We start from the raw sequence: 24955 nt of genomic DNA on the forward strand, positions 1-24955 counted from the left end.
GGATGAGACAAATGCCAAGTAAAAATTGAGTGGTTGGAAAGGAGAGGGCGTAATACAAAAAGAAGATGCAATGAATCAGAGTTCGTAGGTAATCAAAATACTTAAGCCATAAAGATGTCAAAAAGACATAAGCCCTGTCCATATCTCAGGACAATTATACTGCAATCAAGAAAGAGTGTTCTGTGCAAACATCTGTGCAGAATTGCTGCACTCTCAGTGTGTGTCACCTAGAGTCAAGAAGTAATTAAGTGATAAAATTTTCAGTGTTGATATGTGTTAGCAGGCTTAGTTAAATAATTGGTGGACTCAGTGTGTTTTCTTACCCTGCTTTCATCCAGTCTTTCAGCTCTTTGCTTCCTCAAGGCTAAGGCATGGAACATTAAAACAAGTCACAAATTCCCAGGAGTCTCTTTGTAAACAATCAAACGTATGGGGGAATTAAACTGCACCAGCAACTTAGCATCTAACTCAGAAATTCCACCTTCTTAGATACTCCTTTTCATCCAAAAGCTCTCTGAGCCTGCAGCAGGATTACAAATCCCACGTTTGAGTGAGGGTTGCTGTCTGCAGGGATTTGCGGCACTGCAGGAACTCTGCAGCAGCAGCATTGACCTGCACTGGCTGCTCCCAGCCCCTTCAGCTGGCAGCCAGAGAGAAGCCCAGGTCAGGAAAGTGCTGAAGGACAAGCTCCTTTTTCCCTTTTTTTTGCCTCATCTCTCATCTGAGAGCAGCTGCCCTTTGTGCCTTGCTGGCTTCAAGCAGGAAGGAATATTTGTAAAGTCACCTTGAGCAACCGCTGAGCTCCCAAAATCTGGCTAACACTTTCTGTTATGCTGACAATTGATGGGTGCAGCAGAGCCAGGGCTGAGCATGCAGCACAGCTTGGAGAGCCCATTTAAACCTGGAAGAGAGGTGTTACTCTAAATCTGAGATGGATTGCTGTGTTTATTTTTAATCCCTGAAATCAGGTATGTGTTGATTATCACAAGTGACAGAACAGAGTTGTAGCTGCAAGTCCTGTAAAAGGACAGAGAATTTCAGCCTTGATTTCTTCGGAGTCTACCCACAAAAAATGCTCTCAAACAACTAATTCCTGGTGATGGTATGAAATCCTCCAGTCTTGCTGAAGTGCATTTATTTGGTTATTCAGCAACATAGTGACAACAGAATCACCACAAATCATTGTACAAAAATATAATTAGACCCATGAGATGATACAGTCCACAGTTTACAATGCAGCAACAGTTGGAGATTTTATTATGTTCATAGTAATTCTTAGCACTTATTAAAAAAAACTTTTCATATGTTCCAGAACTGATTTGAATGCAAGGTAGGAGGGGAGATCAGAACACTTGGCGGATTCTCATTATTAGAAGTCATCATGATAATATAATCCTTCCCATCCTGAGTTCTGGTGCCATTTTTTCTTATCTTTCTTATATCTGGCCTTAATAGAATTAAAATTCTCAGACAAGTTTTTAAGCTGTTCCTTCTTGATGATGCCTTCCTGCAGTAGGAATAAACAAGATGAAAAAGTTTCACTTACTGAAAAATAAAGTAATATTTTATAACATATTGGACAAGTTGATTCCAAGTAGAACATTGTCTTGTCTCATAAAAAAGTATTTCTTTTCCCTGACCTGTTCTGAGCAATTGTCTGGTTCTGTATAAAGCACAGCCATTGACTGAGCTCACAAGACTAATAACTGGACATACTGATTTAAAAATATACCTCTAGATTTGCTCCAAAAGTTAAAAGGTGGTGAAGAAAGTAAGATTTTATTTTGAATTTACTAATTAAGAAGAAAATGATTTGCAAACTGAACTTTAGTTGCAGCAATTAAAATAATAATTTTAAAACATCTTTTGTATAACTTCTAAATAACATTTATTTTAAAAAGCTTGTAGAAAAGCTAAAATCTGACTCCTTTCTTTTAAGGTGAAGGACAGCCTTACGCCTCAGACCCTCAACACTCTGCTTAGGTCTCCTTGAAGCTGAAGCAGGAAAGTGCAGGACATACAGTCCTTAAATGAACAACTGGAGAAATTTGCAAGGAACATTTTGTAAGTAAAGAAAAGGATTTACCTGCTCCGCTCCATTTAGTTGGTGGAATTTATCTGAAAAAAAAAATTAAAAAAAAAAAAATAGATAAGAATGGTTAACAAAGCTGGCAATGAACTCAAATTTAGGGCTGGGTACCTAAATAAGTCAGAGATAAACCAGGAGGTGTTGCATATAGTTAAAACCTTACAAAAGAAAGGCCTTGTAAAAGCACAGCTCAGGCCTGCACATCAGCCTGCATTCGTGAGAATCAGTCTGCATATCAGCCTGCTCCTGTGAGAACCAATTTGCACCTGTGTGAAAAGGGACTTGTACCCATGAGAACTGATTATGTACCCATGAGACAAAAATGTAAACATCTTCAAAAAAGAAAACCTTCAGCGAGCAAGTACACCAGCAGCTACTAACCCAGGAACTGAGCAGAAAAAAGTTTCTAACCAATTAGAAGGAAACACGATGCTTTTAGACACAATATAAATATAAGTGAACAATTAAGTGGAGATATTTGTTGCATGAAGAAGAGGTGTCCTGTCTATGTCTACTGCAACAAGGAGGGGATGGGGCTGGGCAAACACAGAGGATATTTGTTGACAGTGGGACTGAGCACCCAGAACTTGGGAAGTTGATGGGAGCAGGAAACCACATCAGAGAGAGGAGAAAGGGGCCTTGCACTGTGCTTAGGAGCAGACCTCTTCCTTGTTATCCACAGAAACCTGTGCCCTCCCCTCCCCACCACTCTCAGGACCCCACAGCAGCCCCTCACACCCTGGTGGAAGGAGCCAGCTGGGATTGGGGTCCCTGTTTCCCAGCGGGGCCGGGTCAGGGCCTCTCACCGCGCACGTCAGCCAGCAGAGAGTCCAGGTGCAGCATTAACCTCTCTCTCCGGGTTTCGTACTGGGCAAGTATTTTCTGATCCAGCTGCACTTTCTCCACCTTCACACTCTTAGTGTCCAGATCCAGACTGGCAATCCTAGGGAACAGAGAGTCATTGCACCAGGAAAAAACATCCAGCATCCGAAGGTAACAATTCTTCGCTAGGACAGAGTCTGCAAAGAGGAGAGGGCTTTGCCACCATGAATTATTGGGTTAACAGCCCTTTGTGAAGGTTGAGTTCCAACTGTTACCTACTTTTATTTATCTGGCAATGCTTTTTGCTTACCAGCCTGCACTGGAACTTTCAAATGCTGATGAGAGAGAAGGAGGTGTTTTGATATTTCCCATGTATAAACACAGCCTTGACCTGCTGCAGAGAGACTCTTACTGCTGTAGCAGTGACAGAACAAGAATGCCAAATGCATTCAGTGATGTCCAGGTTTCTGGGAAATTACCTTGATCCCAAGGGCTAGGATGTGACTTGAAGCACAGCTGTAACAGACTGAGTTGCAGCCCTGAGGTACATGGTGATTCCAAATTCTCCTTACAATCCAAGTTTGAACTCAGCTTTAATCTGTGCAAGTTACAGAGGTGGCACCTCAAATTCCAGGCAGATGTTTGAGCCAGCCCTTTATGCAGCTGGGGCCTCCAGTGCTGCTGCAAAGCTGCTTGTGGATCTGGAACTGCTGGTGTGGTGCTGCAACACTAAATTACAGCTGACATTGCGTAGGAAGTGGTAAATTATAAATTAAAGATATCACTTGCAAGAGAAGTGATAATAAATCTTTCTAGCTACCAAGCTTGTCCACAGCTCAGAAACTTGGTGGGAAATGAGCTGGTTACCTCTGCTGCCAAAGGCTGTTTCCTGGGAACTCAGCTGAGGGAGGGTCACCAATGTGCATCCAAAACAGTGTTACTGTAAACTGAACCCTAGGGGCTTCATCTCTGATAAAACCAGCCTTCTGGCAATAAAAGCCAGTGGTTTTCATCAGAAACCAGCCAAAATGAAACTGAAATGCAAAGGGACAACAGAAGGCAGTGATCTCTCCATCCCTGTTAATTGTGTGGATGTGGTGCCCTCTGGCTCAGCTGGAGTAAGGAACAGCTTTGCTGCACAGGGTGGTGGGGTTTGATCCCAATTATCAACACCATATTTTTTCAATGAAGAAAACAAGTGCTATGAAGTGGAACATACCTGTCTGTGACCAGTTTCAGTTCCTGAAAACAGGGTTGCAAAAAAAAAAAAGAAAAAACATCATTAGTGTGACTTTCAGAAAGGTCACCTGGCTGAGAAACAGGCAGACCCATGAAGAAAAGCAGAATACCACTGCTTACTTTGAAGAAGAGGAAAACATCTGGTTGCTCTTTTATCTCCTGCAAAGCCTGAAGATTCTGCTCAGTCTGGTCTCTCTTCTGTTCCATTTCCTTCCTTGTGCTGGCAACAACTGCCAGTTTTGCTTCCTCATTAGACTGAATGTCACTCAGTATCATCGTCAGTTTTTCATCAAGCTCCGTCTTTACTTTTTCAAACAGTTCTTCCAGCTGAGAAGTCAGTGTTTTGGTATTGATCTAAATGAAGAGATAAGAAAAAGGGGCACTGGCTCAGAAACACCACCCTTCAGTTTAGTGTCCCTGCTTATCAATTAGGATTGTATCTGTCCTGGCTTTAGGAGGAAGCAGACAATAAATATTTGCTTAGAATACCTGATTCAATGGAGGCTTTCCAAAATTAATCCTGATATAGTAACGAAGTCAGATGAATTTCAGCTACCAATATGAGAGTTTACTGGTACACACTGAAAAACCCACTTGTAGATATAAATTGCTTTTCTTTTATTAAACAGGTAGAAAACTTTAAAAACACATAATCTTATGTAGAGTCTGTGGGCTGCCAGTCCTGCAACCTGGTCTGTGCAACCACAACACCAGGTGGAATCCCCCAGCTGGTTCCTCCTGTGGAAGAGCTGGAAGGCTGCAATAAATCTTGACTACTGTCAGTTTCTCAAACCACTCTTTCCCCCCTCCTCTATTCATCTGCTTCTAACAGTATAGTTACCATCCCTTATTGCTGGGAAACTGTGAAGGAAAGATTTTCTGAATTAGCAATAATAAGGATACCAACCTTGATCTGATTCTCGCTTTCCCGAAGATCTTCTAGAGCAGTAATTAAATCATTTTTGGATACATCCAGCTGTTTCATGGTGTCAATGAGTTTAACCTGACAGGAGGAAAGACAGCACTGAACTTCCCATCAGGAACAGCTTCAAACCAGACTGGCAGTTTGTGGAGCTGGTGAAAAGGCCATCGTCTCACACATCCCACTTCTGCTTGGCAGCCCTGAACTTCTGATAAGCAATTTGGGGGAGAAAGTTTGTAATTCATGTAACTGCAAACGATGCTTCTGCTAATTCCTGAGGAAGCTGTGACCTGTCCAGAGGGAGCCATTTCCTGGTCATGCACTGGGTTCCTGCAGGGTTTTTGCTTGGGCTCTAAACTGACCCCAGATATTTCAATTGTGAGGCAATGAGTGAGCATAGGAAATGCATTTTATCCCCTCAGTCTCAGCTGATTCTGGAGCACTGAGTGCCTCATCCAGTCAATCCTTGGACACCACCAGGGATGGGGACCTAAGCCTCCCTGGGCAGTTCCTTCCAATGCTTAACAACCCTCTCAGTGAAGAAATTCCTCCTGATGTCCAACCTGAACCTCCTCGGCACAGCTTGACACTGTGTCCCCTCATCCTGTCACTGCTTACTGGGGCACAGTGCTGATCCCCACCGTGCTGCAACACGGACAGCGCCCAAGGAAACGACCCGGAGAGGGAAATCTCCCTTCCCCAGCCCAAGTTCAGTAGCAGTGGCATTCCCGGGGCTCTGTGGAGGAAGGGATTTTCTAATCTCTGCAGGAATATTTCTCAATCCCAGGCAGGCAGCTGGCAGTCCCGGGGCTGCGCCTCAGTGGGGCAGCGGAGCCTCTCGCTGGTTCTGTCCCCACACCCTGAGGGACTGACCCACGCTTGTCCCGGCCAGCCCCAAACACCTTTCCCAGCTCTTCTCCCTCTGCTCAGCTGTCCACACTATTCTGGCAACACACAGGAGGGAATAAAAAGCAAATTGCACCACAGTGCACCAGTCCCTTGCTGGGGCGGAGAGGAAATCCCTGGAGCTGCCCTCACACCCACCCCCATCACCCGTGAAAGCCCCACCAACCTTTCTGCGGCTTTCCTTTCCTTTCCCAATTCCAAGGGAGGGGCCATGGGGAAGGAAGAGCTCCTTACCAGCTGTCTGTCGTGCCCCTCCTTCATGGTGATGACCTTGTGGCCCTTGTGGGCCCCGGCGATGCAGCAGAGAACGCAGATGCACTCCTCCTCTCCCAGGCAGTAACACTCCAGCAGCTTGCCGTGATCCTGGCACCTCCTCTCCTCCGCCTTCCCTGCTCCCACGTCCACCAGGATGTGTTCCTGATGGAAACCCCTGGCGTTGTGTTTGCTCAGATGGACCCGGCACAGGCTGACCTCGCAAACCAGGCAGGTTTTCAGGGCCGGCTGGGGCTCATCCAGGCAATACTCGCAGGGAACCACTTCGCTCTCCCCCTCCTCGGCACCTTCGTCCTGCTGCAGGCCTTCTCTTAGAGCCCCTTGTTCGTCGGAAGTGGTGGCCTGAAAAGCCTGCACGATGCTGCCCAGCTTGAAGTTCTTCTGCAGCTCCAGGTTGGGCCCCAGGCAGGTCCTGCATGTGGGGCAGGGGCTCTGGGAATTCTGCTGGGTTCCCAGCACCTTCTCAATGCACTGCCGGCAGAAGCTGTGGCCGCAGCTCAGCGACACCGGCTCCTGGTACAGCCCGAGGCAGATGGGGCAGGTGAGCTCGGCCTCCAGGCTGTCAGCCCATCCACATCCCTCCCGAGCTTTAGCCATTGCTGCAGCGAGAGCAGAGAAACGAAACTAAAACCAGGGCAGGAGCCCGCCCACGAGGCTGCAAGCACTTCCTCCCCAATCCCTTCCCTTCCAAACCCTCCCTCTCCGAGCCCTTCCCTTCCAAACCCTCCCTCCCCGAGCCCTTCCCTTCCCAACCCTCCCTCCCCGAGCCCTTCCCTTCCAAACCTTTCCTCCCCAAGCCCCTCCCTTCCCAACCCTTCCTCCCCGAGCCCTTCCCTTCCAAACCCTTCCTCCCCGAGCCCTTCCCTTCCAAACCCTTCCTCCCCGAGCCCTTCCCTTCCAAACCTTTCCTCTCCAAGCCCTTCCCTTCCAAATCCTTCCTCCCCGAGCCCTTCTCCGCCCCACACCCGGCACAGGAATGTTCCCTCTGCCGGCTCCATCCTTCCTTACGCTGTGGCAGCCACTTTGGGAAGTTTCCCCTCAGTCTCCAGCAGGAAATGCTGCCCAGTCTCTCCTCACCTCCCAGGGCATCTTTGCTTCTGCACTGGATATGCAGGATGGAAAGGAGGGGTAAAGGCAAAAGCTGCTGCCCATGATCGAAGATCACCATTGCTGCTGCCTAGTTCTGTAGCAGTTAAATGTTGAGCTGTCAGCTTTTAGATAAAATAAATTGCCATTGCGTTTTGCAAGCTAGTAATGTGACTTTAAAAACATGAAGCCAACACAGTATTTGATAATGCTGAGCAAAAATTAGCAATTTAATGGTATTTCCATTTTGATTAACAGAACAAATAAAAGAGGAGCTCCAGCAGGAAGAGGCAGGGTGCTGTGATATACCCCGTCACAGCAGCCCACAATCCAATTTCTGCTTAGCACAGCCTCTGTGCAAGGATCACAATTTCTAGTCCTGGAGGTACCAAATAACATCTTGACCCTACATCACTACAAGAGCTTCAACACACTCGTGGCAGTGTGGATGGGATACTTCAGAGGGATGGTTCCTGTCTCTATAAGCCTGAAGTTCTTAGCAGGGTGTCCAGCCTTCACAGTCACATCATGAAAAGAGAGTGCTGCTTCTGCCTTCAACACGTCTTCGACCTAAGTAACACACAGAGATAACAGTGAGGCATTTGCAGGCAGCATTCAAACCAGGCACAAACAATTCCAAGCTTCCAGCAGCTCTCATTGCTGGTGTCCTTTTCCCAGTAGCTCTGGCCACCCTGCACATCTGGGATGGCAATGTGTGAACTGGAGTCCTATCCTGGTTTGGGCTGGGATAGAATTCATCCTCTTCCCAGCAGCTGACACAGTTTTGGGTTCAGTAGGGAATAACATTGATAAGACACGGATGGTTTGGCTGTTGCTGAGCAGTGCTTAACCTGAGCCAAGGACCTTTCTGTGCCTCATGCCCTGCCACTGAAAAAAGCACAAAAAGCTGTGAAGGAGCACAGCTGGGGCTGGTGACACAAACTGGCCACAAAAGGGATATTCCACACCGTAGAACACCATACCCAGTATATGAACTGGGGGGAGATGGCCAGAAAGAGCCAATTGCTGCTCAGGAACAGTGGCTGGACATCAGAGAGCAGGTGATGGGGGAGCAATTGTGCTGTGCATCATTAGTTTTGGTTGGGCTTTCTCTCTCTCTTCCCTACTTACTGTGATTGTTATCATTACGATTGCCATTGAGTTTGTGCTTCATTAGGCTAGTTGGGGTAAAAACCAGAGGTAGATCCAAACGTGAATGAAGAGTTGGATGGAAAACCGAATGCAGAGTTAAACCCAGACCGGGATCCAGAGCTTCCTGTAGCATTACTAAATGAGATAGCTAAAGAGAAAAAACACATTATGATTAACAGACAATTGTGGAGATTTGGAGTCTGCCTCTGTCCTGACCCAAGGCTCACTGTCAGTGAGGGCTGAAGCACCATCCCAAGAGTAGTACCCAGGGAATTCTAATTTCACCAGTTCAGTCGGACAAGTGTCCCACTGTGCACAGTTCTGGGACTGTAGGCTGAACTTACAAAGCATGGTAAAGGAGTAGAAGTATTCACACAGAAAGAGCAGGTTATTTATGTCCTAAGCAAACTACACCCTACTGCTGCTGTGGTAAGTTCTCAACTTTCCCCTTGAATCAAAGGGATGTCAGAGGTACTGCTATTATCTTCTCTTCATCCTCCCAGAAAACTCCTGGGACTTCCAAGCCTCTTTACCCACAGCCTGCTTTAGCAAGGTGTATCCAAGGCATCACAGCCCTGAATCCCAGGACCAGCTCCCTTTGCTGTAGACACATGTGCAAATAAGCATACAGTGGAATTAGCACTTCTAGAGCTACTCAGTGTGCTTGGTGTCTCACATCCCTTTCTCAAAGATGTTTTATTGACTTCTCCATCTTGCTTTTGACATAGTGAAATGAGCACTTACCTGGTGGTGGTGGTGCTCCAAATCCTGAAGATGGTGGTGGCTTAAAGGAGAAGTCCAGCTTTGAGAGGAATTCCTGGAAAAGCCTCATGATAACATCTGCTTTTGATTTATCCAAAGTAATAGGTGGCTTTGGCACGGTCATGCCATCCATTCTAGGAAGTGGATTGCATTGCCTAAAACACACAGAAGGAATCACAGAACCACAAAACCACTGAGGTGGGAAAAGACTTGAGAGTCCATCAAGTCCAGGCTGTGCCCGATGCCCACCTTGTCCCCAGCCCAGAGCTCTGAGTGCCACCTCCAGCCCCTCCTTGGACTCCTCCAGGGATGGGGATCCAACCCTCTCTGGGCAGTTCCAGTGCCTGATCCCCCTTTCCATGGGGAAATTCCTGCTGCTGTCCACCCTGAGCCTCCCCTGGCCCAGCCTGAGGCCGTTCCCTCTCCTCCTGTCCCTGTTCCCTGGGAGCAGAGCCCGACCCCCCCGGCTGTCCCCTCCTGCCAGGGACTTGTGCAGAGCCACAAGAGCCCCCTGAGCTCCTTTTCTCCAGGCTGAGCCCCTTCCCAGCTCCCTCAGGAATTCCCCAGCCCCTTTCCAGCTCCCTCAGCTGCTCCAGCCCCTTCCCAGCTCCCTCAGCCCCTCCTGGAGCTCCAGCCCCTTCCCAGCTCTGTTCCCTGGCTCCAGCCCCTCCATGTCTCTCCCACCGTGAGGGGCCCAGAGCTGGACACAGCACTCGAGGTGTGACCCCGGCAGTGCCAGCACAGGGGACAGGCCCTGCCCTGCTCTTGCTGCTGCCCCATTGCTGCCACAGGCCCGGTGCCACTGGCCTCGCCTCCTGCCCACAGCTGGGCTCACGTTCAGCCACCACTGAACAGCATTCCCAGTTCCTTCCAGGCAGCTTTCACTGTTCCCCCAGCCTGGAACTGCATGAGATTTTTGTGATCACAGTGCAGGACCTGGCACTTTGCCTCTTGGAACTTCACACTGCTGTCCTTGGCCCATGGATCCAGCCTGTCCTGACCCCTCTGCAGAGCTCCCTGCCTCCAACACATCCACACTCCTGCCCGACTTAGTGTCCTCTGTGAACTTACTGAGAGTGTGCTCCATCCCCTCATCCAGATCCTCAATAAAGACATCAAAACTCAGGGAGAGCTTACCTGGCTTTAATTGCTGAAAAACCCTGTAGAAGACATTTTGAAAGCAGAATTAGCACAGTGCAGGCACAGCCCTGTGTCTCTGGGAAGGGAGATGCTGATAGGTACCTTGGTGAAAAGAAGTTTATCCTTCTGATTTCTCAGAGCCTCCAGATCCTGAACATCACGGCTGGCTGAATCCTTCCTCCTCTTCTGATTATTCATCTCCGTCTGAATCCGATGAAGTTGATGCTCCTCATAGTCACTGAGGACTTTCAGGAGCTCTCCTTTTTTGTGGTCCAGCTGCAGATGCATCTTCTTAAACAGGTTCTCCAGCCTTTGCCTGTGCTGGTTCTCCTCAGTCTATTAAGAAAACAATTTCAAAATTGTAAGGGACATTTTCCACATGAGCTCTCACTCAGAAAAAAAAGTCTGTCTTTTTTTTCTGGGATGAGAGACATAACTAAATGGTGAAGGTTGAAAAAATAAAAAAGTCACACACCAGCCACTCATCACGAGGCACAGACTTTCAAGGTTAAGGAAGAATGTATTCCCCCAGACTGATAAGAAAGTTATGCATCATCTTTCCTCAAAGAAGAAACCTCAAAAATACATGAGAAACCACCCAGGAACTAACAAAGCTTCCGAATCCATGATATGAGGAAGGGCAAAAGGAAATTTTATCTTATTTACCAGCAAGCAACCAGCCCAAGGTGATATGTGACCTATAAACAAACCTTTAGTCCTGTCTCTTGTTTGAGCAGGTTTGCTATGGCTTGATCCAGTGCACCTTCGTGGCGTTTCATTGTTTCCAGAATTCCAGGGAATGCTTTCTACAAATATAACCGGAAGGAAATATCAGGATAGGACTGGCATAATGCACGAGCTCAGCAGTTTTATAGACAGGGATTAAGCTAGATTTGTGCAAGGTTTGCTCATTGCATGCTCTCAGGACGTATCAATAGATGAAGGTTTACTGGGAGGTTTTAACCCTGAACAAATGCCACAATTACAAGCATAAAAAAAGCCAATTTGAAGCTGAAAACTGTTCACCTGCACTAGGCACATATAAAGCTATTTCCCCTGTTGGCACCTTTCTTTCTGTTACTCTCATTAATTATCTTTGCATAAGTGCAGCTCAGGCTCATCTTCGGCTTGGAGGTACACCAAGGACTAAAACCTTGCACGAGTCCCACCAGTTTGGCCAAACTCTTCCCTCAGGAGGGGAAAAAAGCGTTTGTAACATCTAACTGTGTATCTCAGAGGCCAAACCCAGAGAGAATCTGGGACAAAACTAAGAATAAAAGCCCAGGACTGCAATTTAGCCCTGCCCTGGAGAAACTCAGGAGCCGTGCCCTGTGCCATGGGCAGCTCTCTGGGGTTCTCCTGGTGCAATCCATGCCTGTCCCAGCAGCCTCTTACCTGAGCTACGTTGAAAGCCTCCTCCAAACTGATGATCTTGTGCTCCTTGTGGGAGAGGACTGAGCACAGCATGCAGATGCACACGCACTCCTGCTGGCAGAAGCACTCCAGCAGTTTGCCGTGCTCGGGGCATCTCCTCTCGGCCAAAACCTGGGCATCGCACAGCTCCACCAGCACATGGTTCTTCTGGGCGTTGCCACCGCCGTGCTTCTTCAGGTGGGCTTGGCACAGGGAGGCTTCGCAGCTCAGACACGTCTTCACGGCGGGCTGCGGCTCCTGGAGGCAGAAATCACACAGGATCACCTCCTCTGGCTGCCCCGAGCTCTCCCCCTTCTCCTCGCATTGATCTTCCTGCTTTTCCTGCTCTTGGTGCGCAGGATCATCCATGAACTTCTGCACGATGTTGCGGAGGTGGAAGTTGGGCTGCAGCTCCCCGACGGTGGAAAGGCAGAGCGGGCAGCGGACAGGGCTCGGCTGGCTCCGGATCGCCTGCTTGATGCAGTCCCTGCAGAAGCTGTGGCTGCAGCTCAGGGATGTGGGGTCCCTGTAAATGTCCAGGCAGATGGGACAGGTGAGCTCTTCCTTCAGGCCGGACACGAGTTCTGCCCGGGACATGGCGCCGCAGCTCCGGGGCAGGGCTCAAGGCCGGAGGGAGGGAGGGCTCTGCTGGGAAACGAAACAAAACGCGGCAGTGACGAGGAACACGCTTTGCCCCGTGGGCTAAAAGCTGCTGCCTCCTCCCCCTTGCAAGGGAGGGTCAGCCCTCCCTTCCCTGCAGCTCCTTTCCTCTCGGTTCCGCGTGGTTGTTCCGGTGTTGAGAGGAAAAAAAATAGTAATAAGTCGTGTTTAAGTCTTGGGAGTTCCATTCGGTTTACCCGGCTGAGCTTTGTCCTGTGTGCGAGTGGTTATCTCGTAAAGACTGTGAGCCTGAGCGATGCTGATTAAGGAGGAATGTCCTGGCCAGACCATAGCAGTGGGTGAATCCAAAGAGGAGAAATGTTTTTGGAGGCCTGTGATCAAAAAAGAATAATTGGAGGAATGGGATGTTACCCAAATGACCACCCGAGACCCTCAAAGAAACCCTACTCAAATGAAAATCAACTCCAGGAAGTAATTTAAATATGCAAAAAACCCCACAAAAACCCAGGGAGTGTTCAGCATATAGGTATGAGTTTGGGGAAATGTATGGAATATATAAAAGTTCCATAGATTTCAACTGGTCTGTTAGCAAGGTGTGGTGTGTGTAATTGGGAGTTATGCCCCACATGCCTCGGGCTGAAATAAAGTAATGCCACTTTCTAATATTGAAATTACAGTGTTAGAGAGTTTAATTCTCCATTTTCAGTAACAACAGGACAAAACTCCACCCAGCATCTCGAGGTTGAGAGCTTGGACACTTCAAGGGGAGCATGGCAGAAGGTCCAGCCCTGCTTTGATGGGTCAGCAAATGAAGCAGGAAAAGGAAAACTGGGGAGAATCCTTGTGGGCAGGGAGGCTGGGACAGCTGAACTAGCAACCAGAGAGCAAAAGAACCAAACCTGTTCCCCTGTGCAACACCTGGATGGAGCTGGACAACAATGTGGGCCTGATAAATGCTGAGTGGGAAAGTAAATGCATGGGTTACTTGAAATGCAGCCCCCAGAGCCCCTGGGCAGACCTCGTGTGGCACAAAGATGAGGCTCCTGTCAGAGAGCTCCTTGCCAGCAGAGCCCAGGGCAGGATTTGGTGTCAGATGCCACTGCTCAGGGCACAGGTAGGAGCTGAAACTCCAAAAAGCATCCCAGGATGGCTCAGCAGGCAGCAGAATGAAATCCACACAGTGGGCACGCCACACTGGCCAGGAGCAGCAGCCTGGGGTGTGCTGGCCACGCTGCCAGGTGCCAGCCAGCCCAGGGCAGTGCCCAAAACTGGGCCTGTTCTCAAAAGCTCCCAAGTGACTGATTTTCCCCTGCCACTGTGCCCAGTGCAGGAGATAAATAACACCTCCTCTCCAGCAGCCACAGGAGCTACTCCAAAACAGCACCTGTCTGTGTGAAAAGGAGTAGTTGTATCACAAAGTTATGCCAAAATAAAAAGTCCAGCTGGGATTTTTCCCACATGGTTGGAAGTAATTGCTGGGACCAACAGAATTGTTGAACTGATGTCAACATTCACCAGCAGCTCCCTTCAGACTCTAGGTCTGAATACTTGCAGGAATTATTCTCAATAAACAATCGTATTCAATAAACAGTATCAGTGCTTTGTTTTCCAGGAGGCTGCCTGGGAGCTCAGTGTTGGAGGCACAGGTTGGGCTGGGAGGACAAATATCAGCTCTGGTCTGTCCCTCCCTGCAGACCCTTCCTTTGTGTGCCCCCTCCCTCCTGGGAACCCACTCCTGTGTCTGCTTCACATGCTGCATCCTTCTGCACCACTGGCTGCATTCCCACATTTCCCCCCTCCAAAGTCATGTTTTCATCTGTCTGGGCACTATCACATCACAGTGCCTGATGTATCTCAGGAAAACACTCCTCTTTGGTGGCCTTGAAGCCTGCTGGTTTTGGACCACAGCAGGAATGGGCTTCCCATCAGCTCTCTCCACTCTGGCTGCAGCAGTGGCAGGGATGAGGGGCTGGGTTTGGGGTGGGAGCCTGCTTCCAGATCTGTGGCCAGGCTGGGGAACCCACCCTGGGCTCCCACAGATGTACTGGAGACAGGCAGGTGTAGAGCTGCTGCCTAAAATGGTACAAAGCAGCAAAATCCAGCAGCTGGCACAGCTCAGCACCTTGCAGAGGTGCTCCTGTCTGGCTGCTGGGATCCTCCAGGCCGGCAGCATCACTGATCCATGGTCTGGATAAAATCAGTGCAACCTCTCCAGCCTGCTGGTTCCTCACAGGGGCACGGCTGGCATGGGGCTCCCGTGTGCCCAGGGGGAGCTGGGCCTGCCCACACCTTCCAAACATCCCTTCCACAGACAAGGACCAGGACACGGTCGTGCCCCAGTTTGGCTCCCAGGGCAGCTCTCCCGATTCCAGGGACTCTCCAGGTGCCATCCTGAGCTGCACAGCTGTTGCATCACCACCTGGAGTCTCATCCACATTTTTTCCTGCTCTCTTACTCCACTCCAGAAAATGTGAGGAGCATGCCCTGCTTCATTCTTCACCCACTCCATCTGGGGAGTTTCTTTGGCGAGGGGTCCTGAGGCAGTGGCACCACTCGAAGTCCAGAAGTTTTTCCTGCATGAGTTTAACTGGGAGAAGCCAGACTCAAAATAGCAACACACAGGGATATTCCCAGGCAGGAGCTGCATCCCTGGCAGCTGGGAAGCTCTGCCACCCCCTTGGCACAGCCCCAGTGCCAGCCAGGCAGAGCAGAACACCTCACCCCAAGCAGACTTGCATTAAAAACTGAAGTATAGCAGCACAAACTTGTTCCTTTTTTTGTTCTTTCCACTTTATAGTATATATGTTATCGTTTATTTATAGGCAGATCACTTCACTATTTACAGTACATGAGCGTAGAGATTCTACAGTCTTTTTGATGTAAACAAGAAACTCCACGGCAGGGGAGTCTGGAAAAAGAAGCCAGTTCTGAAGTATTTACACAATTTAAAATAGAACTTTTATACCCACTGGATAGATATAGAGAATACATTGAGCGATTTGGTTAAATTATCTATGAAACTATAGAATCTGACAATGTAAAAATACAAGAAAACGTTCTCTCATTTTAGAAGGTAGACAGTTAAATCACACTAGAAATAAATCTCTTTTGTTTTTTTAAAAATAATAACAATAATAATAATAATAAAGGAAAGGCATAAGAATCCATGCCATCTCTTAAGGTTAAAGTATATTACATAAATAAGGACACAACAGAATGGAACTGGGGGAAAAATTAAGTGAAATATAAAAAAACCACTATCAATTAAAAAAAAATACTAAAAACTTGATTCTTAATCATAAAGGGATCAATTCTGCTGCTTTTACTTACTCTTCAAGTAGAAAATTGGAGAGTTAAGTAGTACTTACTCAGCATGAGTAAGGGAGGCAGAATTGACCCCTAATAATTATGAGCAGTGTCCTTTTACTTAAAAAAAAAAAAAAAAAAAAAGACAGAATTTAGCTTTTTTTTATAAATAACAAAGCAGATGTGCCCCTTTTTAGGTGAAATTCTTACACCTTTCTCAAGAAATGCATCAATTGAACCGTTCTCTCTCTTTCTCACATGCACTCACACACTCCCTCCCCAACTCCTGCTGCTGCCCCTGGCCCCAGGGAGGGCGAGGCAAGAGGAATGAAACCCCAAAATGAAACCCCAAAATGAAACCCCAAGGCTGCATTTGGCTCTGTATTGCTTGAGATTGTCAGGGATGCACTTAGAACACGACGGGTGTCGGGTTCAGCTCCAACACCGGTGGACTCAAGAGACCTCCAGAAAGAAAAGAAATCCCCCCAGAAAAAGGAGAAAACCGTGTTGATCTGCAATTGTGAAACTCCTGGACAAGGCCCAGACTGAGATGAGGCTCAGGACTGTAACGTGGTGAGCGAGCTGCTGCTTCCTCAAAGATGTGCAGCCCAGGCAGGAAATTGAGGAATCGAGAGAAACCTTTGCTTTGGGGGCAGCATCCATCCTAAAACCTGGGATTGTCCTCTGCATTCAGCCCACACACTCAGACCCGTTTGCTCCTCCCTGCGGAGCCTCAGGGACACGCTGGATTCCAGCCAGAAACCTGCTGCCCCCCCCCCAAAAAAAAATTAGCTTTTCTGGGGCAAACCTGTGCAAAACAAGCAAAAGGGGCATTTTATCAGAAACTCCTCACGCATTCAGCATTTCCCCACAGCAGGAAACGGCTGGGGGAACATTCTATACTTACACACTTTTAAAAAAATAAATCTCCTCCTGACTTATTCCTACCAGAATAAACCCTTTTGCTCCCAGTTTCTCCTGCCCACCCCACAGCCCTGGCCCTCACAGGGGGCTGGGGTGTGAGGGGTCCCTTTTTGAGGGGCACCTACCCTGGTGCCACAGGCTGGGTGGGATGTAAAGGCAATCCTTGGAAAAAAGGGGGGGATCCCCAGTCCCTGGCAGCTGCTGCAAAGCTCTGGGCACCTCTGGCTTCCCTGGCAGCAGGGCCTGGGCATTGTTTTGCTCCTGCCCCAATTCCCGGTCAGCATCCAAATTTTAGGCAGCTCTCACCTGCCCCTGTGCCCAACCCACCTTCCTGCAGACTCGAGCACTGTGAGCTAAAGACACCTTTAGAGTAAAAAAAAAAAAACAACAAAAGACCCACAAAAATTAAAAATAAAAAAAAAAAAAAAGTGGAAATTTACTTTTCACCCAGTCCTAAAAGGTGGGGGAAGCCCCAAGGCAGGCAGCACACAGCCCAAGGGGTTCTAAGCATAGTGCATTAGTCTGGGATAAGAAAGACTTTTCTGGGGAGGAGGGAAAACAAACCATCCCAAGTGAATGGAAAAAAAAAAAAGGTAAAAACCCAAACCAAAACCAGAAAACCCAACCCCACTTATAGGCTTCAGGCACCACGAAGACCACTTATTGCATCTCTTCCTACCCTAGGGCTGCAGTACTGCTGAGCTCTGTGCAGGACCAGCCCTCCCCTTCCCCAGCACCAGCCTCGGCACCCAGAGCCGAGCCAGGGCACCCAGCCCCGGAAACACCGGGAAATTCTCCATCTGGGTGTGCCAAGGGCAGTGCTTGGGAAGTGACTGAGTGATCCCCTGGAGTGGGCTGCAGCCCCCCCAGCTCTGCACTAACCCTTCCCCTCCACCACCCTTGATGCATCCCCAGCGGGGCCCAGCCATGGGTGCCCCCAGCTGAGTGGGAGATGGAAGAATTCCACTTATTTGCTTTTTTTTTTTTCCTTTTTTTTTTCCTTATTTTTTTCCTATTTTTTTGTTGGCTTTTTTTGTTGGCGCTTTTTTTTTTTTTTTTTTTTTTTTTTGATTGATCGTTTTCTGAAAAACATCAGCACAGCACAGGACAGTACTACCCACCCTAAATGTGTCGCTATATACATTCTACATAAGCTCTATAGCAATCACATGTAAACATCATCATCATCATCATCATCGTGAGGAAATACTAGGACAGAAAAAGGCAAAGCTACAATGAGGCAATTGCCAATAGCAGATGCTCAGTCTCGGCCAGAGCTGCTCGTGTTTGCTGAGGTGGGATGAGAACAGGGGGGATTTTGGGGCGGGAGAGAGGCCGGGTTTCAGTGCTGGGGCTGAAGTGGCACAAGGCCGGTTCCCCGGCAGTGACGGTCACCGTGGGGACCCCGCGCCGGCCTCCGGGCCCTGGCGCTGCCGGGCTGGGTGTTGTCAGAACCGCGGCTCTCCCGAGGGGAACAGCCAGGGAACTGTGCTGGTGTCGGCATTGCTGCTCCTGCCAGAGCCCAGCTGCGCTCCGGCCCCGAGCCTCGGCCCACCCTGGCGGGGCTCCGGCCCCGAGCCTCGGCCCACCCTGGCGGGGCAGGGCTCCGGCCCCCGGCACCTCGTCCCGTTCCCGAGGCTTCGGTCGCCCTCCCCGCAACGTGCCCGGGGAACCGGGGATAAAACCCCCAAGTCATGGCGAGGGGAGACCCCAGGAGACTCTAATCTATCTATTGGCAGAGTTAAGGCTATAATATTCTATCTACAGAGGATGGCTGAATCCCTAGTGGTCTCTGGGGCTCAAAAATAAAAGGAGAAGGTGGCAATGGCTTGAGGCGCAGCAAGATTCCCGCTCCCTTGGGAAAACAGTGCCTCTGGCCGGCTGGTGGTGGGCTTTGCTCAGGCTGGGGGAGAGCTGTGTCCCCATCTCACCCCACTCACACACGGAGGGCAAGTCCTCAAGTAAATCTGACACTTAAATCCAGCCCCGAGGGCCCTTGGCCAGAGGCAGAGCTGTGCCCCGGGGCGCTGGGACGGATCTGGGCTGCGGGTGGGTGCTGGGGCGTGTATGGCTTATCAGCTACGGGACAGGGTGTGGGTGGGGGTCCGGTGTGGGTGCTGTGCCCCCCAGCCTCTCTGCATTTGGGGCTGGAATTTGGGCTGTGTGTGGGGCTGGGCTTTGGGCTGTGTGTGGGGCTGGAATTTGGGATGAGTTTGGGGCTGGAATTTGGGATGAGTTTGGGGCTGGCTGCCCAGCAGAGAGCACAGCCAGGTCTTCTCGCCCCGCTTGCTTTGCAGGGTGTGGAAGCGAGCGAGGATCAAGCCCCAGGGCCTGGCCAGTCTCCCAGCCATCCAAGGAGCTGGAGAGGAGCCAGCTCCTCCACACGGACTGGAGACATCCATCCCCCAGCGGCTCAGGCCCGGCAGCCCCCAGCCCCTCTCTCCAAAGGCAGCAGGGGTGCAGCAGCGCTGGCTGCAGGTGCTGCATCCCTCTCCCACCCTCTGCAGCCTGCAAAGCCGCCCGGCCCAGGCTCCATCACCCACTGGGACCCGGCTCAGCACTGAGGAGCTCGGGCCACTCCAGCACAAAGAATGGCTTTGACAGCAAAGTGGGTGACCCCAGGGCAAGCACCGAGCACCCCGGTTTGCCAGCAGGGGAATGTCAGCTCTGAGACTGCTCTGACCCCCCATTTGCTGAGTGGCAAGTGCCTCATTACAGTGCATAGTTAAAAATCAAGGAAGCGGTACAATAAATCTGAATTACAGTACATCTGAGCCATAAATACATTTCTTTTTTTTTTTTTTAAGTATATACTTTTTTTTTTCTTCTATTAAAAATTAGTTTATAATCCTGATTCTATTCACAATGAACAATTTCATCATCACACACTACGGACAAAAAAATGTTATGGTGAACACAGCTGCAACTCCACGGTGGGAGCGTGGGGAGGGCAGGGAGGGGGAAGAGGGGCCGGGGGGCTCCTAGGCTCACCCTAAAACAACCAGTCAGAAGCAGAGGGGGGACTAACGTGTGGCAGTGAGACATCAACACCATGGGGACTCACAGACAGAAGCAGCTTTGTTCAATGTAAACATCGATCAGGGGACAGCAGTCTCTCTCTCGCGGGCGTGCTCTCGCTCTCTCTCGCTCTCTCGCTTGCCATAGACTGAATAATTTCTTTGAAAACGTAAACATATTGGAAGTGCCTTGACTGAGGTATTGAGGTATTCCTCCAAGGTTAAGGCTGTTACCGATGCAGGCTGAGCTGGGCCTCCTGCAGCAAGCTGTCGAAATCCATGGTCTCGTACTTGCTTTTCACCGGAGCCGGGGAGGACTCGTCCGTGCCGCAATCTGGGGATGGCAGGGACAGAAGGCAGCCGGGTCAGGGAGTGGGGGATCAGCATCCTCTCTGCCTCATGGGGAGGGAAACTGAGGCACAGCAGGGCACTGCTCACTGCCCTGCTACTGCACAGCCAGGCTGGACACAGCGCTGGTGGTGACGGGACTGGGGACACCAAAAAGAGCTTGGGCAGAGGGGCTGCAGCCAAGCGCAGCTGGGCAGGGCACACACAGCTGACATTCACTGCCAGGGGTGAAAAAATCAGCTGGGTGCAGCTAAATTTGGAGGGGATGACACAGGGCCATCCCATGGGAGCTGTGCTGGTGGCAGAGCCAGCCTGCTCCACTGCCAGCCCTGTGCCAGGAGCTGAACACAGAGTGCCCTTGGAAAACCCAGGGAATTCAGCACCTAGCAGAACTAAGGCTGCCTAATTTCACAGCAGCTTAACATTTTGGTGTATATTTTTGAATGGTGTGGTTGCATTTCACCTCTGCCTGGGGCCTCCCCTTCTTATCCTGTACCAGGATGAGCAGGAATTTAGGAATGAGCCGGGCTGTGCGGGAAGGAGGTGACTGGTGGCTCTGAAGAAATCAGGTGAGGAGAACTGAGGGGGCTTCTCTTAGGCAGGGGGGGCAGCTCTGGCCCCCTCCCCACAGCACTGCACAGTCACCAGCTTCCTCATGGGCTGCTACCCGGCTCCTAATTTCTCTGTGCCCAAAATGGAAGGCTCTGGGATTTATTTAGATGAACAATGGACCTTTTGCCCACAATCAAAGTCAAGGCATGGCTGCTCTAAGCAGAGAACATAGTGCAAGGTGATAAAAAAACAGGGAGTACTCGTAGGTAAGTACTTGGAGGTAAGCCAAGACTTGGGGGTTTATTTTCTTGAAGTCTTTCACCCATCAAGTGGGACCCAGAACCCTTCAGCCCCTGCAGTGGGTACAGATATAAACATGCAGTGTTGGTGAAACACCTGAAGCAAGGAGGGCTGGGCAAAGCCTGGGACACATTTCTCTTGCAGGACCAGCCCAGGGTTTGGCTCCTGGCCCTCAGCTCAGGCTGCAGCCCTGGTGCCACAGTCACTGAGTCCTTGCTGAAGCACTGAAAGGATTAATGTGACCACAGCACATTTCAGTGCTGTCACTTTGGCTCCAGACTGCATGTGCAGCGTGGTGGATCTGTCCTGCAGAGCAGCAAACCATCCACATCACCTCTTGGGCTAATGAAATGTTGCTGACTGCCTTTTCTAATGCCTGGGAAGGGAGTTTTCTGCTGGAAAGCCTCCAGCACTGTGCAGAAACTCAGCAGACACAGGATGGGCTGCGCTCAGCTGAGACCTGGCAGCCCCAGGCTGGGACGCTACATTTTGCAGCCAACACACCCTGAGGCCTCACATCAGTTTGTTTTTTCCCTTCTCCCCAATTTCCCAATCCACCTGTCTGAGCCACGAGGCACAGGAAAGCCAGGGGGCTTTTCCTGCAGGCTCTGAAGGTGTTTGGATTCCTGCGTGACCAGGGCTCAGCAGTGTAGTGTGCTCTAACAGCTCTGTGCTGATAAAAGAGACAAAGCAGCTGCTGCTTCCTCACCCAGGTCAGCGTATCTGGTCCAGAAGAAGCGGCCCAGGCCACCAGAGCTGAGCTGGAAGGAGGGCTCGTTCCTCTTCCTTAGCGAGGGGCCGTTCTTCAGCGATAAGGCGGCGTGCTCGGAATACCGGTACGTGATGAAGCCGTACTTCTCCCCCCTGAGCAACCACAGAAAGAATTCAAGATGTCATGAGCCCTTGTGATACAGCACTACACCCCTGGCCCATCATTCCTCCATCCCACAGATGCCCTTGGATCTCTGCACACGCTGAGTCTCTTTGACAAAAGCGCCAAGACCGAGGGCTCGGCTGACCCAGGGATCGATGTGGCGCTGCCTCGTGGTGCTGTGGGGTTTGGGGAGAGGAGCTGCCTGTAGCTGCTGGAGCCCTGGGAACAGCTCACTGCCCACCCACCTGTTAGTCCTGGACAGGACCTGACACTCCACGATTTCACCAAACACCTCGAAGCGTTTCTTCAGCTCGCTGGAGCTCATGCTGCTGGAGAGGTTTCTGATGTACACCACCCGGCCTTCCCCCTGCCAAAGCAACCAAAAGCTTTCAGGCTTGGACCCTGCACCTCTGTGCTGCTGCTGGGCTGTGGAGGAGCCCCTGCAAGCCAGCACTGGGAAGCACTGCCATGGACACAGCCTGCCACCTCCAGGATCTGGCTGTCTCCGAGGTCACAGTGTCACCCCCAGGACAGCCATAACCGGGCTGGAGCAGCCACCGCTCCCTTCTTCTCTCTTAAAATTCTCCCACATTCTTCCAGCTCTCTCAGCTTCTCCTGGCAAATGTGGGATATATTCCCAAGAATTGCCAGGGGCAAAATCCAATTGCATTGCAGGAAAAGGTGCCAAAGCAGCATGTGTGAGTGTGAGTGTGTGTGTGCAGGGAGCACCGATTTACTCTGCCATGTGCCCACCCCTCTCCCAGCTCCCAGCGTGTGCCCACGGGTTCCCGGAGCACGAGGATGCAGCGGGGCCACATCTGTGACAGCTGAGCAGCTTCAGGGATTCCCCAGTTCACCCCACAAACTGCCAGTGCCAAGTGCACTGAGGCAGCAGCGTAGGATGCTCTGGGCATCCCTGTGCCAAGGGCTCCGTGTGCTGCCAATCGCTGGCGGCTTCGCTGCACGTTGGGTTTTCCTCTCTCCCCACCCCATGTCCTTGTTTAACACTGGCCTCGCACCAAGGGATGCTGAAGCCAGGGCTAATGGGCTCCAGTGCTGCTTTCTGGAGCAGGAGATGAGCCCAGGGCTGGGGTTGCTCTGTGAGGTCCCCGCTCACTTACGATGGCCTTTTCCCGTCTCTTCTTCAGCTGGCCCCGGTGCCCACTTCCACCCTGACACTGTTCGCCGTTCTCACACCTGCAAGGGAGGGACTGGGGGTCAGCTCGGGGCTGGAGGAGCTGCTGGGAAAGCTTCAAACATCACTGAGAACCTGAGACACCCACAGGAGTGGGTGGGCACTCGGGGGCACTGGGAGCCAAGGAGAGACTGGGGTCTGGAAACAGTGGACAGGGCACTGGGAAGGTTTTTCTCATCGATGCTAGGGTGTCCCAAGCCAGCACCTGTCCCTTCCCAGGCCTGGCTTGGGTGCCTGCCCACGCCCTGTCACCCACGGAACCCTCCCAGCTGCTTTGCTCTGCCAATGCTTCCTCAGGCCATGGCTGATGCAGCAGTGGCTGATGCAGTACCAATTATTTTAATAATTTTTCCTTCATTAATTAGCATCTTTACTGCTTGGGCCAGCAGAGCAGAGAGCACTGGGGCTGCCCTGCACCATGCTGAAAATTCAGGGGGCAAAAGCAGTCCCAATGTCCCCGTGCCCGCCGTACCTGAAGGTGCGTCTGCTGGCGGGTGACCGCGAGCGGCAGCACGAGGAGCCCGAGCTGGACCTGCTCCGGGAGCAGTAATGCAAACTGGTCCTGGAAAGGGGGTTTCTCCTCAGGCACAGCTCGGTGTTGCCATGCTCCTCCTCTTCCTCCTCCTCATCCTCCTCATCCTCCTCCACGGGGGAGCCGCTCTCACTGCAGCTGTCCTCAAAGACCGTGTCATACTCGGGGGTTTTGCAGAAGACCATGTCCTCCTCATCGAGGGCACTGTCCAGAAAGCCAAAGTGCTTTGTTAAGCTGGCTCTGATCTCCTGGTCTCTCAGCTGCTTCACGCCGTCCTTCCACAGCAGCTCAGCGCCCGTGTCCTTGCCCAGCTCCAGTCCCTGGTAGTGGGCGGCCGGGACCCTCCTCTTGTGCTCCGTCTCCACCTGGCTCGGGGGCTCCCACGACTTGAGCGCCTTCCTCTGCAGGGCAGCCTCGGGTTTCAGCACCTGGCAGTAGTCGTGGTCCCCAAAGGAGCGGGAGAAGGGCCTCTTGAGCAGGCCCTGCTGCTCGGGGAGCGCCCGCCCGCCCGCCCGGCTCAGGTGGGCGAACAGCTCCGTCCTCTCCGGGTGCTTCCTGGGGGCTTTCTGCGAGGCTGCCGCTTCCCCGGCGCCCCCGGGGCTCAGGGACATCCCGTCCTCCTTCCCTGGCTCCTGGGGGATGTCTGGCTTGTACAGGTCCTCCTCGGCGGGTTTGTATGGTGGAGTGGTGGGCGGTGTGAGACCTGAACCCCCCAAACAAAGGGCAGGAGTCAGCTCTGCCCCCTCTGTCCCTCCCCAGTCCTGGGCTGCACCCGCGGCCCCCACAGCCTCAGCCAGTGGCACTTGGGGGAACAAGAAGGATGCCTCGATCCCAGTAGGGACCAGAGGACTCTCCCTTCCCTCCTGGCTCATGCAGGGCCCCCCTGAACAGCTCCTCCCACCCCGAACACATTCCCCATAGCTGCTCAGGGTGCTGGGATGTGGCAGCACACAGGAGTCTCCTGTGTTAGCAGTGTGAAGGGGATGAAGGTGCCCCCTTGGCTGGGTAGGCTGGAAGTGATAACTCCAGGCTGAATTTAGGGTAAATGAGCCCCCTCCTAGAGTACAGTTCTGCAAAGCTAAAAAATCCAAAGCCTGTCCTACCTGCTGTCCCACACAGCTCCACGGTCAGCATTGGCTCAAAGTTTCTCTTCCCAAAGGCTGGGTCACTGGAGAAGAGCAGAAAATCAGGAGAGTTTAGGTGAACCACCGTCCCAAAAGCCAAAGGAAAGCTGAGAAAACACTGCCCACAAGTGAACCCTCCCGCTTTGGCTGCTGCCTGACAGAGTCACCCCACAAGGGCAGTGGGGTGAGCAGCTCCAGGGCACACACCAAGTGTGTCTCTCCCAGCTCCTTTCACCCTGTGGCTCCCCACAGCCCCGTGCCCAGCAGTGCAGCTCCCTGTGCTCTGCAAACACAGCTCCCTGTGCTGGCTGCAGGGGCCCTGCCCAGCCACACAACCCCAGGCAGTTTCCAGCCCCAC

The 24955-nt window shown here is 51.2% G+C and overlaps 3 protein-coding genes across 3 annotated transcripts in view; all 3 read right to left on the reverse strand.

Annotated features, from left to right (window-relative positions):
• Positions 1-1090: 1090 nt before the first annotated feature.
• On the reverse strand, positions 1091-7449 carry LOC106628215 (E3 ubiquitin/ISG15 ligase TRIM25-like). Its single transcript, XM_088063691.1, has 8 exons — positions 7260-7449; positions 6213-6850; positions 5058-5153; positions 4271-4504; positions 4131-4153; positions 2896-3032; positions 2087-2118; positions 1091-1507 (listed from the first exon to the last, which is right to left on the reverse strand). Exons 1-8 carry the CDS (start codon positions 7417-7419, stop codon positions 1370-1372), a joined length of 1458 nt encoding a protein of 485 aa, XP_087919817.1. The 5' UTR covers positions 7420-7449; the 3' UTR covers positions 1091-1369.
• Positions 7450-7538: 89 nt separating this feature from the next.
• On the reverse strand, positions 7539-12516 carry LOC106628212 (E3 ubiquitin/ISG15 ligase TRIM25-like). Its single transcript, XM_014253040.2, has 7 exons — positions 11787-12516; positions 11102-11197; positions 10494-10727; positions 10389-10411; positions 9234-9406; positions 8469-8637; positions 7539-7907 (listed from the first exon to the last, which is right to left on the reverse strand). The coding sequence occupies exons 1-6, from the start codon at positions 12399-12401 to the stop codon at positions 8516-8518; spliced, it is 1263 nt and encodes a 420-aa protein (XP_014108515.1). The 5' UTR covers positions 12402-12516; the 3' UTR covers positions 7539-7907; positions 8469-8515.
• A 5096-nt stretch (positions 12517-17612) lies between these two features.
• The window catches only part of PPARGC1B (PPARG coactivator 1 beta), a 42958-nt gene continuing 35615 nt past the window's right edge, over positions 17613-24955 (reverse strand). The window contains exons 7-12 of the mRNA XM_014253274.2: positions 24577-24641; positions 23414-24176; positions 22868-22943; positions 21992-22113; positions 21582-21736; positions 17613-20006 (exon numbers count right to left, since the gene is read on the reverse strand). Coding sequence (XP_014108749.2) covers positions 19903-20006; positions 21582-21736; positions 21992-22113; positions 22868-22943; positions 23414-24176; positions 24577-24641 — 1285 coding nt within the window. The 3' untranslated portion in view covers positions 17613-19902. The remainder of the gene's footprint in view (positions 20007-21581; positions 21737-21991; positions 22114-22867; positions 22944-23413; positions 24177-24576; positions 24642-24955) is intronic.

The sequence above is a fragment of the Pseudopodoces humilis genome, chromosome 17 (assembly GCF_049639895.1).
Source record: "Pseudopodoces humilis isolate 2021_Gansu_Grassland_sample_001 chromosome 17, ASM4963989v1, whole genome shotgun sequence".
Taxonomy (NCBI): Eukaryota; Metazoa; Chordata; class Aves; order Passeriformes; family Paridae; genus Pseudopodoces; species Pseudopodoces humilis.

What these genes read in the sequence shown, in the direction of transcription:
- LOC106628215 (XM_088063691.1), bottom strand. Translation starts at nt 7,419, where the DNA reads ATGGTGATCTTCGATCATGGGCAGCAGCTTTTGCCTTTACCCCTCCTT. An exon ending in AGGGGCACGACAGACAGCTG is followed by an intron (nt 5,154 to 6,212) that starts GTAAGGAGCTCT and finishes TCCTCCTGTCAG; the next exon opens with GTTAAACTCATTGACACCAT. An exon ending in CTGAAACTGGTCACAGACAG is followed by an intron (nt 3,033 to 4,130) that starts GTATGTTCCACT and finishes TCTGTTCCCTAG; the next exon opens with GATTGCCAGTCTGGATCTGG.
- LOC106628212 (XM_014253040.2), bottom strand. Translation starts at nt 12,401, where the DNA reads ATGTCCCGGGCAGAACTCGTGTCCGGCCTGAAGGAAGAGCTCACCTGT. An exon ending in ATAAACTTCTTTTCACCAAG is followed by an intron (nt 10,412 to 10,493) that starts GTACCTATCAGC and finishes TGTCTTCTACAG; the next exon opens with GGTTTTTCAGCAATTAAAGC. An exon ending in TTTTCAGCAATTAAAGCCAG is followed by an intron (nt 9,407 to 10,388) that starts GTAAGCTCTCCC and finishes TGTGTGTTTTAG; the next exon opens with GCAATGCAATCCACTTCCTA.